The sequence below is a fragment of the Cherax quadricarinatus genome, chromosome 47 (genome assembly GCF_038502225.1).
Source record: "Cherax quadricarinatus isolate ZL_2023a chromosome 47, ASM3850222v1, whole genome shotgun sequence".
Lineage (NCBI taxonomy): Eukaryota > Metazoa > Arthropoda > Malacostraca > Decapoda > Parastacidae > Cherax > Cherax quadricarinatus.
The window spans coordinates 27,636,467-27,652,094 of NC_091338.1; the positions used below are offsets into that span (position 1 = coordinate 27,636,467).

Consider the following 15,628-nt stretch of genomic DNA (forward strand, 5'->3'; position numbering starts at 1 on the left):
CTCTTTATTACAAAAGGAGTAAATCTTACCATTTATATTTAAAAATTACTTTTTTGTAATATCTACCAACTTACTAATGCAGGATGGTAGCACCTCCCTGGGTGGTTGTCTACCAACTTACTACCACAGGATGGTAGCACCTCCCTGGGTTGTTGTTGTCTACCAACTTACTAATGCAGGATGGTAGCACCTCCCTGGGTGGTTGTTGTCTACCAACTTACTAATGCAGGATGGTAGCACCTCCCTGGGTGGTTGTCTACCAACTTACTACCACAGGATGGTAGCACCTCCCTGGGTGGTTGTTGTCTACCAACTTACTACCACAGTATGGTAGCACCTCCCTGGGTGGTTGTTGTCTACCAACTTACTAATGCAGGATGGTAGCACCTCCCTTGGAGGTTGTCTACCAACTTACTACCACAGGATGGTAGCACCTCCCTGGGTTGTTGTTGTCTACCAACTTACTAATGCAGGATGGTAGCACCTCCCTGGGTGGTTGTTGTCTACCAACTTACTAATGCAAGATGGTAGCACCTCCCTGGTTGGTTGTTGTCTACCAACTTACTACCACAGGATGGTAGTACCTCCCTGGGTGGTTGTTGTCTACCAACTTACTACCACAGGATGGTAGCACCTCCCTGGGTGGTTGTTGTCTACCAACTTACTACCACAGGATGGTAGCACCTCCCTGGGTGGTTGTTGTCTACCAACTTACTACCACAGGATGGTAGCACCTCCCTGGGTGGTTGTCTACCAACTTACTACCACAGGATGGTAGCACCTCCCTGGGTGGTTGTTGTCTACCAACTTACTACCACAGGATGGTAGCACCTCCCTGGGTGGTTGTTGTCTACCAACTTACTACCACAGGATGGTAGCACCTCCCTGGGTGGTTGTTGTCTACCAACTTACTACCACAGGATGGTAGCACCTCCCTGGGTGGTTGTTGTCTACCAACTTACTACCACAGGATGGTAGCACCTCCCTGGGTGGTTGTTGTCTACCAACTTACTACCACAGGATGGTAGCACCTCCCTGGGTGGTTGTTGTCTACCAACTTACTACCACAGGATGGTAGCACCTCCCTGGGTGGTTGTTGTCTACCAACTTACTACCACAGTATGGTAGCACCTCCCTGGGTGGCTGTTGTCTACCAACTTACTACCACAGGATGGTAGCACCTCCCTGGGTGGTTGTTGTCTACCAACTTACTACCACAGGATGGTAGCACCTCCCTGGGTGGTTGTTGTCTACCAACTTACTACCACAGGATGGTAGCACCTCCCTGGGTGGTTGTTGTCTACCAACTTACTACCACAGGATGGTAGCACCTCCCTGGGTGGTTGTTGTCTACCAACTTACTACCACAGGATGGTAGCACCTCCCTGGGTGGTTGTCTACCAACTTACTACCACAGGATGGTAGCACCTCCCTGGGTGGTTGTTGTCTACCAACTTACTACCACAGGATGGTAGCGCCTCCCTGGGTGGTTGTTGTCTACCAACTTACTACCACAGGATGGTAGCACCTCCCTGGGTGGTTGTTGTCTACCAACTTACTACCACAGGATGGTAGCACCTCCCTGGGTGGTTGTTGTCTACCAACTTACTACCACAGGATGGTAGCACCTCCCTGGGTGGTTGTTGTCTACTAACTTACTACCACAGGATGGTAGCACCTCCCTGGGTGGTTGTTGTCTACCAACTTACTACCACAGGATGGTAGCACCTCCCTGGGTGGTTGTTGTCTACCAACTTACTACCACAGGATGGTAGCACCTCCCTGGGTGGTTGTCTACCAACTTACTACCACAGGATGGTAGCACCTCCCTGGGTGGTTGTCTACCAACTTACTACCACAGGATGGTAGCACCTCCCTGGGTGGTTGTTGTCTACCAACTTACTACCACAGGATGGTAGCACCTCCCTTGGTGGTGGTTGTCTACCAACTTACTACCACAGGATGGTAGCACCTCCCTGGGTGGTTGTCTACCAACTTACTACCACAGGATGGTAGCACCTCCCTGGGTGGTTGTTGTCTACCAACTTACTACCACAGGATGGTAGCACCTCCCTTGGTGGTTGTTGTCTACCAACTTACTACCACAGGGTGGGAGTACCTCCCTGGGTGGTTGTTGTCTACCAACTTACTGCCACAGGATGGTAGCACCTCCCTGGGTGGTTGTTGTCTACCAGCTTACTACCACAGGATGGTAGCACCTTCTTGGGTGGTTGCCAACCAACTTACTACCTCAGGATGGTAGCACCTCCCTGGGTGGTTGTTGTCTACCAGCTTACTACCACAGGATGGTAGCACCTGCCTGGGTGGTTGTCTACCAACTTACTACCACAGGATGGTAGCACCTCCCTGGGTGGTTGTTGTCTACCAACTTACTACCACAGGATGGTAGCACCTCCCTGGGTGGTTGTTGTCTACCAACTTACTACCACAGGATGGTAGCACCTCCCTGGGTGGTTGTTGTCTACCAACTTACTACCACAGGATGGTAGCACCTGCCTGGGTGGTTGTTGTCTACCAACTTACTACCACAGGATGGTAGCACCTGCCTGGGTGGTTGTTGTCTACCAACTTACTACCACAGGATGGTAGCACCTCCCTGGGTGGTTGTCTACCAACTTACTACCACAGGATGGTAGCACCTCCCTGGGTGGTTGTTGTCTACCAACTTACTACCACAGGATGGTAGCACCTCCCTGGGTGGTTGTTGTCTACCAACTTACTACCACAGGATGGTTGCACCTCCCTGGGTGGTTGTTGTCTACCAACTTACTACCACAGGATGGTAGCACCTCCCTGGGTGGTTGTTGTCTACCATCATACTAACTATGTGGATATTTTATTTAGGAATTAGTTGATTGTTTTGGATGAATTCGTGAAGTAAAGGATGAATGACTCCAGCGGAAATAAGCCAAGTTGGGTTGGGTAGGTTATCGTATTTTAAAAATACTTTGAGGGATTAGTAATTCAAAGAAAGTTGATGTTGTCTTCAGTGCTGTAATTTGAAAAATATCTGATTTTATTTTGCAGTTTCAAAGCTGCACAAACATGCTGATTAAAGAAATTTCCTAAAACATAAATACATGCAGCCTAAACTCGACAGTGTTACTGTGCACAGCTTCTGATAATTAAAATATTTAACTAAATTGTTAGATTAGCTAGAAATAATTTAATCTTCAGAAATAGCAAGATTTGTATGACCTTGTTCATTACTCTCCATAACCCGAACTTTGCCAGACCAGCAGCGTCTTCCCTTATATGACCAGTATTTGTCACCAGTAAGGAACTTGTCAGCTTGGAGAAGTGACTGAGGAAGGTCAGCATCCAGTGTCTCCGGCAGCAATGACGCATTTATAAAGCCAATAAATCCAATGACAAAGATGATGACCAAGGGCAGGTTGTTCCAGTACACATGCTGGAACAAAGACAAAGATGAAGGGCAGGTTGTTCCAGTACACATGCTGGAACAAAGACAAAGATGAAGGGCAGGTTGTTCCAGTACACATGCTGGAACAAAGACAAAGATGATGATGAAGTGTAGGTTGTTCCAGTACACATGATGGAACAAAGACAAAGATGAAGGGCAGGTTGTTCCAGTACACATGCTGGAACAAAGACAAAGATGAAGGGCAAGTTGTTCCAGTACACATGCTCAAACAATGACAAAGATGATGAAGGGCAGGTTGTTCCAGTACACATGCTGGAACAAAGGCAAAGATGATGATGAAGGGCAGGTTGTTCCAGTACACATGCTGGAACAAAGGCAAAGATGATGATGAAGGGCAGGTTGTTCCAGTACACATGCTGGAACAATGACAAAGATGATGATGAAGGGCAGGTTGTTCCAGTACACATGCTGGAACAAAGGCAAAGATGATGATGAAGGGCAGGTTGTTCCAGTACACATGCTGGAACAAAGACAAAGATGATGATGAAGGGCAGGTTGTTCCAGTACACATGCTGGAACAAAGGCAAAGATGATGATGAAGGGCAGGTTGTTCCAGTACACATGCTGGAACAAAGGCAAAGATGATGATGAAGGGCAGGTTGTTCCAGTACACATGCTGGAACAAAGACAAAGATGATGAAGGGCAGGTTGTTCCAGTACACATGCTGGAACAATGGCAAAGATGATGATGAAGGGCAGGTTGTTCCAGTACACATGCTGGAACAATAAAATACAATAATCATTACATGTCCAAAAGGAATGTAAAAGTAGAGGAATATCTACATTGTAGAACAGTACCTTGTATACTATGTTGTAGAACAGTACCTTGTATACTATGTTGTAGAACAGTACCTTGTATACTATGTTGTAGAACAGTACCTTGTATACTATGTTGTAGAACAGTACCTTGTATACTATGTTGTAGAACAGTACCTTGTATACTATGTTGTAGAACAGTACCTTGTATACTATGTTGTAGAACAGTACCTTGTATACTATGTTGTAGAACAGTACCTTGTATACTATGTTGTAGAACAGTACCTTGTATACTATGTTGTAGAACAGTACCTTGTATACTATGTTGTAGAACAGTACCTTGTATACTATGTTGTAGAACAGTACCTTGTATACTATGTTGTAGAACAGTACCTTGTATACTATGTTGTAGAACAGTACCTTGTATACTATGTTGTAGAACAGTACCTTGTATACTATGTTGTAGAACAGTACCTTGTATACTATGTTGTAGAACAGTACCTTGTATACTATGTTGTAGAACAGTACCTTGTATACTATGTTGTAGAACAGTACCTTGTATACTATGTTGTAGAACAGTACCTTGTATACTATGTTGTAGAACAGTACCTTGTATACTATGTTGTAGAACAGTACCTTGTATACTATGTTGTAGAACAGTACCTTGTATACTATGTTGTAGAACAGTACCTTGTATACTATGTTGTAGAACAGTACCTTGTATACTATGTTGTAGAACAGTACCTTGTATACTATGTTGTAGAACAGTACCTTGTATACTATGTTGTAGAACAGTACCTTGTATACTATGTTGTAGAACAGTACCTTGTATACTATGTTGTAGAACAGTACCTTGTATACTATGTTGTAGAACAGTACCTTGTATACTATGTTGTAGAACAGTACCTTGCATACTATGTAGAACAGTACCTTGTATACTATGTTGTAGAACAGTACCTTGTATACTACATGTTGTAGAACAGTACCTTGTATACTATGTTGTAGAACAGTACCTTGTATACTATGTTGTAGAACAGTACCTTGTATACTATGTTGTAGAACAGTACCTTGTATACTATGTTGTAGAACAGTACCTTGTATACTATGTTGTAGAACAGTACCTTGTATACTACATTGTAGAACAGTACCTTGTATACTACATTGTAGAACAGTACCTTGTATACTATGTTGTAGAACAGTACCTTGTATACTACATTGTAGAACAGTACCTTGTATACTATGTTGTAGAACAGTACCTTGTATACTATGTTGTAGAACAGTACCTTGTATACTATGTTGTAGAACAGTACCTTGTATACTACATTGTAGAACAGTACCTTGTATACTATGTTGTAGAACAGTACCTTGTATACTACATTGTAGAACAGTACCTTGTATACTATGTTGTAGAACAGTACCTTGTATACTATGTTGTAGAACAGTACCTTGTATACTACATTGTAGAACAGTACCTTGTATACTATGTTGTAGAACAGTACCTTGTATACTATGTTGTAGAACAGTACCTTGTATACTATGTTGTAGAACAGTACCTTGTATACTATGTTGTAGAACAGTACCTTGTATACTATGTTGTAGTACAGTACCTTGTATACTACACTGTAGAACAGTACCTTGTATACTATGTTGTAGAACAGTACCTTGTATACTATGTTGTAGTACAGTACCTTGTATACTACACTGTAGAACAGTACCTTGTATACTATGTTGTAGAACAGTACCTTGTATACTATGTTGTAGAACAGTACCTTGTATACTATGTTGTAGAACAGTACCTTGTATACTATGTTGTAGAACAGTACCTTGTATACTATGTTGTAGAACAGTACCTTGTATACTATGTTGTAGAACAGTACCTTGTATACTACATTGTAGAACAGTACCTTGTATACTACATTGTAGAACAGTACCTTGTATACTATGTTGTAGAACAGTACCTTGTATACTACGTTGTAAAACAGTACCTTGTATACTACGTTGTAGAACAGTACCTTTTTTACTACGTTGTAGAACAGTACCTTGTATACTGCATTGTAGAACAGTACCTTGTATACTATGTTGTAGAACAGTACCTTGTATACTACGTTGTAGAACAGTACCTTGTATACTACGTTGTAGAACAGTACCTTGTATACTACGTTGTAGAACAGTACCTTGTATACTACGTTGTAGAACAGTACCTTGTATACTACGTTGTAGAACAGTACCTTGTATACTGTGTTGTAGAACAGTACCTTGTATACTACGTTGTTGAACAGTACCTTGTATACTGTGTTGTAGAACAGTACCTTGTATACTACGTTGTTGAACAGTACCTTGTATACTACGTTGTAGAACAGTACCTTGTATACTACGTTGTAGAACAGTACCTTGTATACTACGTTGTAGAACAGTACCTTGTATACTGTGTTGTAGAACAGTACCTTGTATACTACGTTGTTGAACAGTACCTTGTATACTGTGTTGTAGAACAGAACCTTGTATACTGCGTTGTAGAGCAGTACCTTGTATACTACGTTGTAGAACAGTACCTTGTATACTACATTGTAGAACAGTACCTTGTTTACTGTGTTGTAGAACAGTACCTTGTATACTGTGTTGTAGAACAGTACCTTGTATACTGTGTTGTAGAACAGTACCTTGTATACTACGTTGTAGAACAGTACCTTGTATACTAGAACAGTTGTAGAACAGTACCTTGTATACTACGTTGTAGAACAGTACCTTGTATACTGTGTTGTAGAACAGTACCTTGTATACTGTGTTGTAGAACAGTACCTTGTATACTGTGTTGTAGAACAGTACCTTGTATACTGTGTTGTAGAACAGTACCTTGTATACTGTGTTGTAGAACAGTACCTTGTATACTGTGTTGTAGAACAGTACCTTGTATACTGTGTTGTAGAACAGTACCTTGTATACTGTGTTGTAGAACAGTACCTTGTATACTACGTTGTAGAACAGTACCTTGTATACTGTGTTGTAGAACAGTACCTTGTATACTACGTTGTAGAACAGTACCTTGTATACTGTGTTGTAGAACAGTACCTTGTATACTGTGTTGTAGAACAGTACCTTGTATACTGTGTTGTAGAACAGTACCTTGTATACTACGTTGTAGAACAGTACCTTGTATACTGTGTTGTAGAACAGTACCTTGTATACTGTGTTGTAGAACAGTACCTTGTATACTACGTTGTAGAACAGTACCTTGTATACTGTGTTGTAGAACAGTACCTTGTATACTATGTTGTAGAACAGTACCTTGTATACTGTGTTGTAGAACAGTACCTTGTATACTGTGTTGTAGAACAGTACCTTGTATACTGTGTTGTAGAACAGTACCTTGTATACTACGTTGTAGAACAGTACCTTGTATACTGTGTTGTAGAACAGTACCTTGTATACTGTGTTGTAGAACAGTACCTTGTATACTGTGTTGTAGAACAGTACCTTGTATACTACGTTGTAGAACAGTACCTTGTATACTGTGTTGTAGAACAGTACCTTGTATACTGTGTTGTAGAACAGTACCTTGTATACTGTGTTGTAGAACAGTACCTTGTATACTGTGTTGTAGAACAGTACCTTGTATACTGTGTTGTAGAACAGTACCTTGTATACTGTGTTGTAGAACAGTACCTTGTATACTGTGTTGTAGAACAGTACCTTGTATACTGTGTTGTAGAACAGTACCTTGTATACTGTGTTGTAGAACAGTACCTTGTATACTGTGTTGTAGAACAGTACCTTGTATACTGTGTTGTAGAACAGTACCTTGTATACTGTGTTGTAGAACAGTACCTTGTATACTGTGTTGTAGAACAGTACCTTGTATACTGTGTTGTAGAACAGTACCTTGTATACTGTGTTGTAGAACAGTACCTTGTATACTGTGTTGTAGAACAGTACCTTGTATACTGTGTTGTAGAACAGTACCTTGTATACTGTGTTGTAGAACAGTACCTTGTATACTGTGTTGTAGAACAGTACCTTGTATACTGTGTTGTAGAACAGTACCTTGTATACTCGGTTGTAGAACAGTACCTTGTATACTGTGTTGTAGAACAGTACCTTGTATACTGTGTTGTAGAACAGTACCTTGTATTCTACGTTGTAGAACAGTACCTTGTATACTGTGTTGTAGAACAGTACCTTGTATACTGTGTTGTAGAACAGTACCTTGTATACTGTGTTGTAGAACAGTACCTTGTATACTGTGTTGTAGAACAGTACCTTGTATACTGTGTTGTAGAACAGTACCTTGTATACTGTGTTGTAGAACAGTACCTTGTATACTGTGTTGTAGAACAGTACCTTGTATACTGTGTTGTAGAACAGTACCTTGTATACTGTGTTGTAGAACAGTACCTTGTATACTGTGTTGTAGAACAGTACCTTGTATACTGTGTTGTAGAACAGTACCTTGTATACTGTGTTGTAGAACAGTACCTTGTATACTGTGTTGTAGAACAGTACCTTGTATACTGTGTTGTAGAACAGTACCTTGTATACTGTGTTGTAGAACAGTACCTTGTATACTACATTGTATACTGTTGTAGAACAGTACCTTGTATACTGTGTTGTAGAACAGTACCTTGTATACTGTGTTGTAGAACAGTACCTTGTATACTGTGTTGTAGAACAGTACCTTGTATACTGTGTTGTAGAACAGTACCTTGTATACTGTGTTGTAGAACAGTACCTTGTATACTGTGTTGTAGAACAGTACCTTGTATACTGTGTTGTAGAACAGTACCTTGTATACTGTGTTGTAGAACAGTACCTTGTATACTGTGTTGTAGAACAGTACCTTGTATACTGAGAACAGTACCTTGTATACTGTGTTGTAGAACAGTACCTTGTATACTGTGTTGTAGAACAGTACCTTGTATACTGTGTTGTAGAACAGTACCTTGTATACTGTGTTGTAGAACAGTACCTTGTATACTGTGTTGTAGAACAGTACCTTGTATACTGTGTTGTAGAACAGTACCTTGTATACTGTGTTGTAGAACAGTACCTTGTATACTGTGTTGTAGAACAGTACCTTGTATACTGTGTTGTAGAACAGTACCTTGTATACTGTGTTGTAGAACAGTACCTTGTATACTGTGTTGTAGAACAGTACCTTGTATACTGTGTTGTAGAACAGTACCTTGTATACTGTGTTGTAGAACAGTACCTTGTATACTGTGTTGTAGAACAGTACCTTGTATACTGTGTTGTAGAACAGTACCTTGTATACTGTGTTGTAGAACAGTACCTTGTATACTGTGTTGTAGAACAGTACCTTGTATACTGTGTTGTAGAACAGTACCTTGTATACTGTGTTGTAGAACAGTACCTTGTATACTGTGTTGTAGAACAGTACCTTGTATACTGTGTTGTAGAACAGTACCTTGTATACTGTGTTGTAGAACAGTACCTTGTATACTACGTTGTAGAACAGTACCTTGTATACTGTGTTGTAGAACAGTACCTTGTATACTACGTTGTAGAACAGTACCTTGTATACTGTGTTGTAGAACAGTACCTTGTATACTGTGTTGTAGAACAGTACCTTGTATACTGTGTTGTAGAACAGTACCTTGTATACTGTGTTGTAGAACAGTACCTTGTATACTGTGTTGTAGAACAGTACCTTGTATACTGTGTTGTAGAACAGTACCTTGTATACTGTGTTGTAGAACAGTACCTTGTATACTGTGTTGTAGAACAGTACCTTGTATACTGTGTTGTAGAACAGTACCTTGTATACTGTGTTGTAGAACAGTACCTTGTATACTGTGTTGTAGAACAGTACCTTGTATACTGTGTTGTAGAACAGTACCTTGTATACTGTGTTGTAGAACAGTACCTTGTATACTGTGTTGTAGAACAGTACCTTGTATACTGTGTTGTAGAACAGTACCTTGTATACTGTGTTGTAGAACAGTACCTTGTATACTGTGTTGTAGAACAGTACCTTGTATACTGTGTTGTAGAACAGTACCTTGTATACTGTGTTGTAGAACAGTACCTTGTATACTGTGTTGTAGAACAGTACCTTGTATACTGTGTTGTAGAACAGTACCTTGTATACTGTGTTGTAGAACAGTACCTTGTATACTGTGTTGTAGAACAGTACCTTGTATACTGTGTTGTAGAACAGTACCTTGTATACTGTGTTGTAGAACAGTACCTTGTATACTGTGTTGTAGAACAGTACCTTGTATACTGTGTTGTAGAACAGTACCTTGTATACTGTGTTGTAGAACAGTACCTTGTATACTGTGTTGTAGAACAGTACCTTGTATACTGTGTTGTAGAACAGTACCTTGTATACTGTGTTGTAGAACAGTACCTTGTATACTGTGTTGTAGAACAGTACCTTGTATACTGTGTTGTAGAACAGTACCTTGTATACTGTGTTGTAGAACAGTACCTTGTATACTGTGTTGTAGAACAGTACCTTGTATACTACGTTGTAGAACAGTACCTTGTATACTGTGTTGTAGAACAGTACCTTGTATACTGTGTTGTAGAACAGTACCTTGTATACTGTGTTGTAGAACAGTACCTTGTATACTGTGTTGTAGAACAGTACCTTGTATACTAGAACAGTTGTAGAACAGTACCTTGTATACTGTGTTGTAGAACAGTACCTTGTATACTGTGTTGTAGAACAGTACCTTGTATACTGTGTTGTAGAACAGTACCTTGTATACTGTGTTGTAGAACAGTACCTTGTATACTGTGTTGTAGAACAGTACCTTGTATACTGTGTTGTAGAACAGTACCTTGTATACTGTGTTGTAGAACAGTACCTTGTATACTGTGTTGTAGAACAGTACCTTGTATACTGTGTTGTAGAACAGTACCTTGTATACTGTGTTGTAGAACAGTACCTTGTATACTGTGTTGTAGAACAGTACCTTGTATACTGTGTTGTAGAACAGTACCTTGTATACTGTGTTGTAGAACAGTACCTTGTATACTGTGTTGTAGAACAGTACCTTGTATACTGTGTTGTAGAACAGTACCTTGTATACTGTGTTGTAGAACAGTACCTTGTATACTGTGTTGTAGAACAGTACCTTGTATACTGTGTTGTAGAACAGTACCTTGTATACTGTGTTGTAGAACAGTACCTTGTATACTGTGTTGTAGAACAGTACCTTGTATACTGTGTTGTAGAACAGTACCTTGTATACTGTGTTGTAGAACAGTACCTTGTATACTGTGTTGTAGAACAGTACCTTGTATACTGTGTTGTAGAACAGTACCTTGTATACTGTGTTGTAGAACAGTACCTTGTATACTGTGTTGTAGAACAGTACCTTGTATACTGTGTTGTAGAACAGTACCTTGTATACTGTGTTGTAGAACAGTACCTTGTATACTGTGTTGTAGAACAGTACCTTGTATACTGTGTTGTAGAACAGTACCTTGTATACTGTGTTGTAGAACAGTACCTTGTATACTACATTGTAGAACAGTACCTTGTTTACTGTGTTGTAGAACAGTACCTTGTATACTGTGTTGTAGAACAGTACCTTGTATACTGTGTTGTAGAACAGTACCTTGTATACTACGTTGTAGAACAGTACCTTGTATACTGTGTTGTAGAACAGTACCTTGTATACTGTGTTGTAGAACAGTACCTTGTATACTGTGTTGTAGAACAGTACCTTGTATACTGTGTTGTAGAACAGTACCTTGTATACTGTGTTGTAGAACAGTACCTTGTATACTGTGTTGTAGAACAGTACCTTGTATACTGTGTTGTAGAACAGTACCTTGTATACTGTGTTGTAGAACAGTACCTTGTATACTGTGTTGTAGAACAGTACCTTGTATACTACGTTGTAGAACAGTACCTTGTATACTACGTTGTAGAACAGTACCTTGTATACTACGTTGTAGAACAGTACCTTGTATATTACGTTGTAGAACAGAACCTTGTATACTACGTTGTAGAACAGTACCTTATGTACTGTGTTGTAGAACAGTACCTTGTATACTACCTTGTAGAACAGTACCTTGTATACTTCGTTGTAGAACAGTACCTTGTATACTACGTTGTAGAACAGTACCTTGTATACTACGTTGTAGAACAGTACCTTGTATACTACGTTGTAGAACAGTACCTTGTATACTTCGTTGTAGAACAGTACCTTGTATACTGCTTTGTAGAACAGTACCTTGTATACTACGTTGTAGAACAGTACCTTGTATACTACGTTGTAGAACAGTACCTTGTATACTGTGTTGTAGAACAGTACCTTGTATACTGTGTTGTAGAACAGTACCTTGTATACTGTGTTGTAGAACAGTACCTTGTATACTGTGTTGTAGAACAGTACCTTGTATACTGTGTTGTAGAACAGTACCTTGTATACTGTGTTGTAGAACAGTACCTTGTATACTGTGTTGTAGAACAGTACCTTGTATACTGTGTTGTAGAACAGTACCTTGTATACTGTGTTGTAGAACAGTACCTTGTATACTGTGTTGTAGAACAGTACCTTGTATACTGTGTTGTAGAACAGTACCTTGTATACTGTGTTGTAGAACAGTACCTTGTATACTGTGTTGTAGAACAGTACCTTGTATACTGTGTTGTAGAACAGTACCTTGTATACTGTGTTGTAGAACAGTACCTTGTATTCTATACTGTTGTAGAACAGTACCTTGTATACTGTGTTGTAGAACAGTACATTGTATACTTCGTTGTAGAACAGTACCTTGTATACTGTGTTGTAGAACAGTACCTTGTATACTAGAACAGTACCTTGTATACTGTACCTTGTAGAACAGTACCTTGTATACTACAGTTTGTAGAACAGTACCTTGTATACTGTGTTGTAGAACAGTACCTTGTATACTGTAGAACAGTACCTTGTATACTGTTGTAGAACAGTACCTTGTATACTGTGTTGTAGAACAGTACCTTGTATACTGTGTTGTAGAACAGTACCTTGTATACTGTGTTGTAGAACAGTACCTTGTATACTGTGTTGTAGAACAGTACCTTGTATACTACGTTGTAGAACAGTACCTTGTATACTACGTTGTAGAACAGTACCTTGTATACTGTGTTGTAGAACAGTACCTTGTATACTGTGTTGTAGAACAGTACCTTGTATACTGTGTTGTAGAACAGTAGAACAGTAACTTGTATACTGTGTTGTAGAACAGTACCTTGTATACTGTGTTGTAGAACAGTACCTTGTATACTGTGTTGTAGAACAGTACCTTGTATACTGTGTTGTAGAACAGTACCTTGTATACTGTGTTGTAGAACAGTACCTTGTATACTACGTTGTAGAACAGTACCTTGTATACTGTGTTGTAGAACAGTACCTTGTATACTGTGTTGTAGAACAGTACCTTGTATACTGTGTTGTAGAACAGTACCTTGTATACTGTGTTGTAGAACAGTACCTTGTATACTGTGTTGTAGAACAGTACCTTGTATACTGTGTTGTAGAACAGTACCTTGTATACTGTGTTGTAGAACAGTACCTTGTATACTGTGTTGTAGAACAGTACCTTGTATACTGTGTTGTAGAACAGTACCTTGTATACTGTGTTGTAGAACAGTACCTTGTATACTGTGTTGTAGAACAGTACCTTGTATACTGTGTTGTAGAACAGTACCTTGTATACTGTGTTGTAGAACAGTACCTTGTATACTGTGTTGTAGAACAGTACCTTGTATACTGTGTTGTAGAACAGTACCTTGTATACTGTGTTGTAGAACAGTACCTTGTATACTGTGTTGTAGAACAGTACCTTGTATACTTGTATACTGTTGTAGAACAGTACCTTGTATACTGTGTTGTAGAACAGTACCTTGTATACTGTGTTGTAGAACAGTACCTTGTATACTGTGTTGTAGAACAGTACCTTGTATACTGTGTTGTAGAACAGTACCTTGTATACTGTGTTGTAGAACAGTACCTTGTATACTGTGTTGTAGAACAGTACCTTGTATACTGTGTTGTAGAACAGTACCTTGTATACTACGTTGTAGAACAGTACCTTGTATACTACGTTGTAGAACAGTACCTTGTATACTGTGTTGTAGAACAGTACCTTGTATACTGTGTTGTAGAACAGTACCTTGTATACTGTGTTGTAGAACAGTACCTTGTATACTGTGTTGTAGAACAGTACCTTGTATACTGTGTTGTAGAACAGTACCTTGTATACTGTGTTGTAGAACAGTACCTTGTATACTGTGTTGTAGAACAGTACCTTGTATACTGTGTTGTAGAACAGTACCTTGTATACTGTGTTGTAGAACAGTACCTTGTATACTGTGTTGTAGAACAGTACCTTGTATACTGTGTTGTAGAACAGTACCTTGTATACTGTGTTGTAGAACAGTACCTTGTATACTGTGTTGTAGAACAGTACCTTGTATACTGTGTTGTAGAACAGTACCTTGTATACTGTGTTGTAGAACAGTACCTTGTATACTGTGTTGTAGAACAGTACCTTGTATACTGTGTTGTAGAACAGTACCTTGTATACTGTGTTGTAGAACAGTACCTTGTATACTGTGTTGTAGAACAGTACCTTGTATACTGTGTTGTAGAACAGTACCTTGTATACTGTGTTGTAGAACAGTACCTTGTATACTGTGTTGTAGAACAGTACCTTGTATACTGTGTTGTAGAACAGTACCTTGTATACTGTGTTGTAGAACAGTACCTTGTATACTGTGTTGTAGAACAGTACCTTGTATACTGTGTTGTAGAACAGTACCTTGTATACTGTGTTGTAGAACAGTACCTTGTATACTGTAGAACAGTTGTAGAACAGTACCTTGTATACTGTGTTGTAGAACAGTACCTTGTATACTGTGTTGTAGAACAGTACCTTGTATACTGTGTTGTAGAACAGTACCTTGTATACTGTGTTGTAGAACAGTACCTTGTATACTGTGTTGTAGAACAGTACCTTGTATACTGTGTTGTAGAACAGTACCTTGTATACTGTGTTGTAGAACAGTACCTTGTATACTGTGTTGTAGAACAGTACCTTGTATACTGTGTTGTAGAACAGTACCTTGTATACTACGTTGTAGAACAGTACCTTGTATACTGTGTTGTAGAACAGTACCTTGTATACTGTGTTGTAGAACAGTACCTTGTATACTGTGTTGTAGAACAGTACCTTGTATACTGTGTTGTAGAACAGTACCTTGTATACTGTGTTGTTACCTTGTATACTGTGTTGTAGAACAGTACCTTGTATACTGTGTTGTAGAACAGTACCTTGTATGTAGAACAGTACCTTGTATACTGTGTTGTAGAACAGTACCTTGTATTCTACGTTGTAGAACAGTACCTTGTATACTGTGTTGTAGAACAGTACCTTGTATACTGTGTT

The 15,628-nt window shown here is 39.4% G+C and overlaps 1 protein-coding gene across 1 annotated transcript in view; it reads right to left on the reverse strand.

Annotated features, from left to right (window-relative positions):
• Positions 1-2,999: 2,999 nt before the first annotated feature.
• The window catches only part of LOC128696603 (solute carrier family 22 member 7), a 360,956-nt gene continuing 348,327 nt past the window's right edge, over positions 3,000-15,628 (reverse strand). Inside the window, exon 10 of the mRNA XM_070094771.1 lies at positions 3,000-3,433. Coding sequence (XP_069950872.1) covers positions 3,188-3,433 — 246 coding nt within the window. The 3' untranslated portion in view covers positions 3,000-3,187. The remainder of the gene's footprint in view (positions 3,434-15,628) is intronic.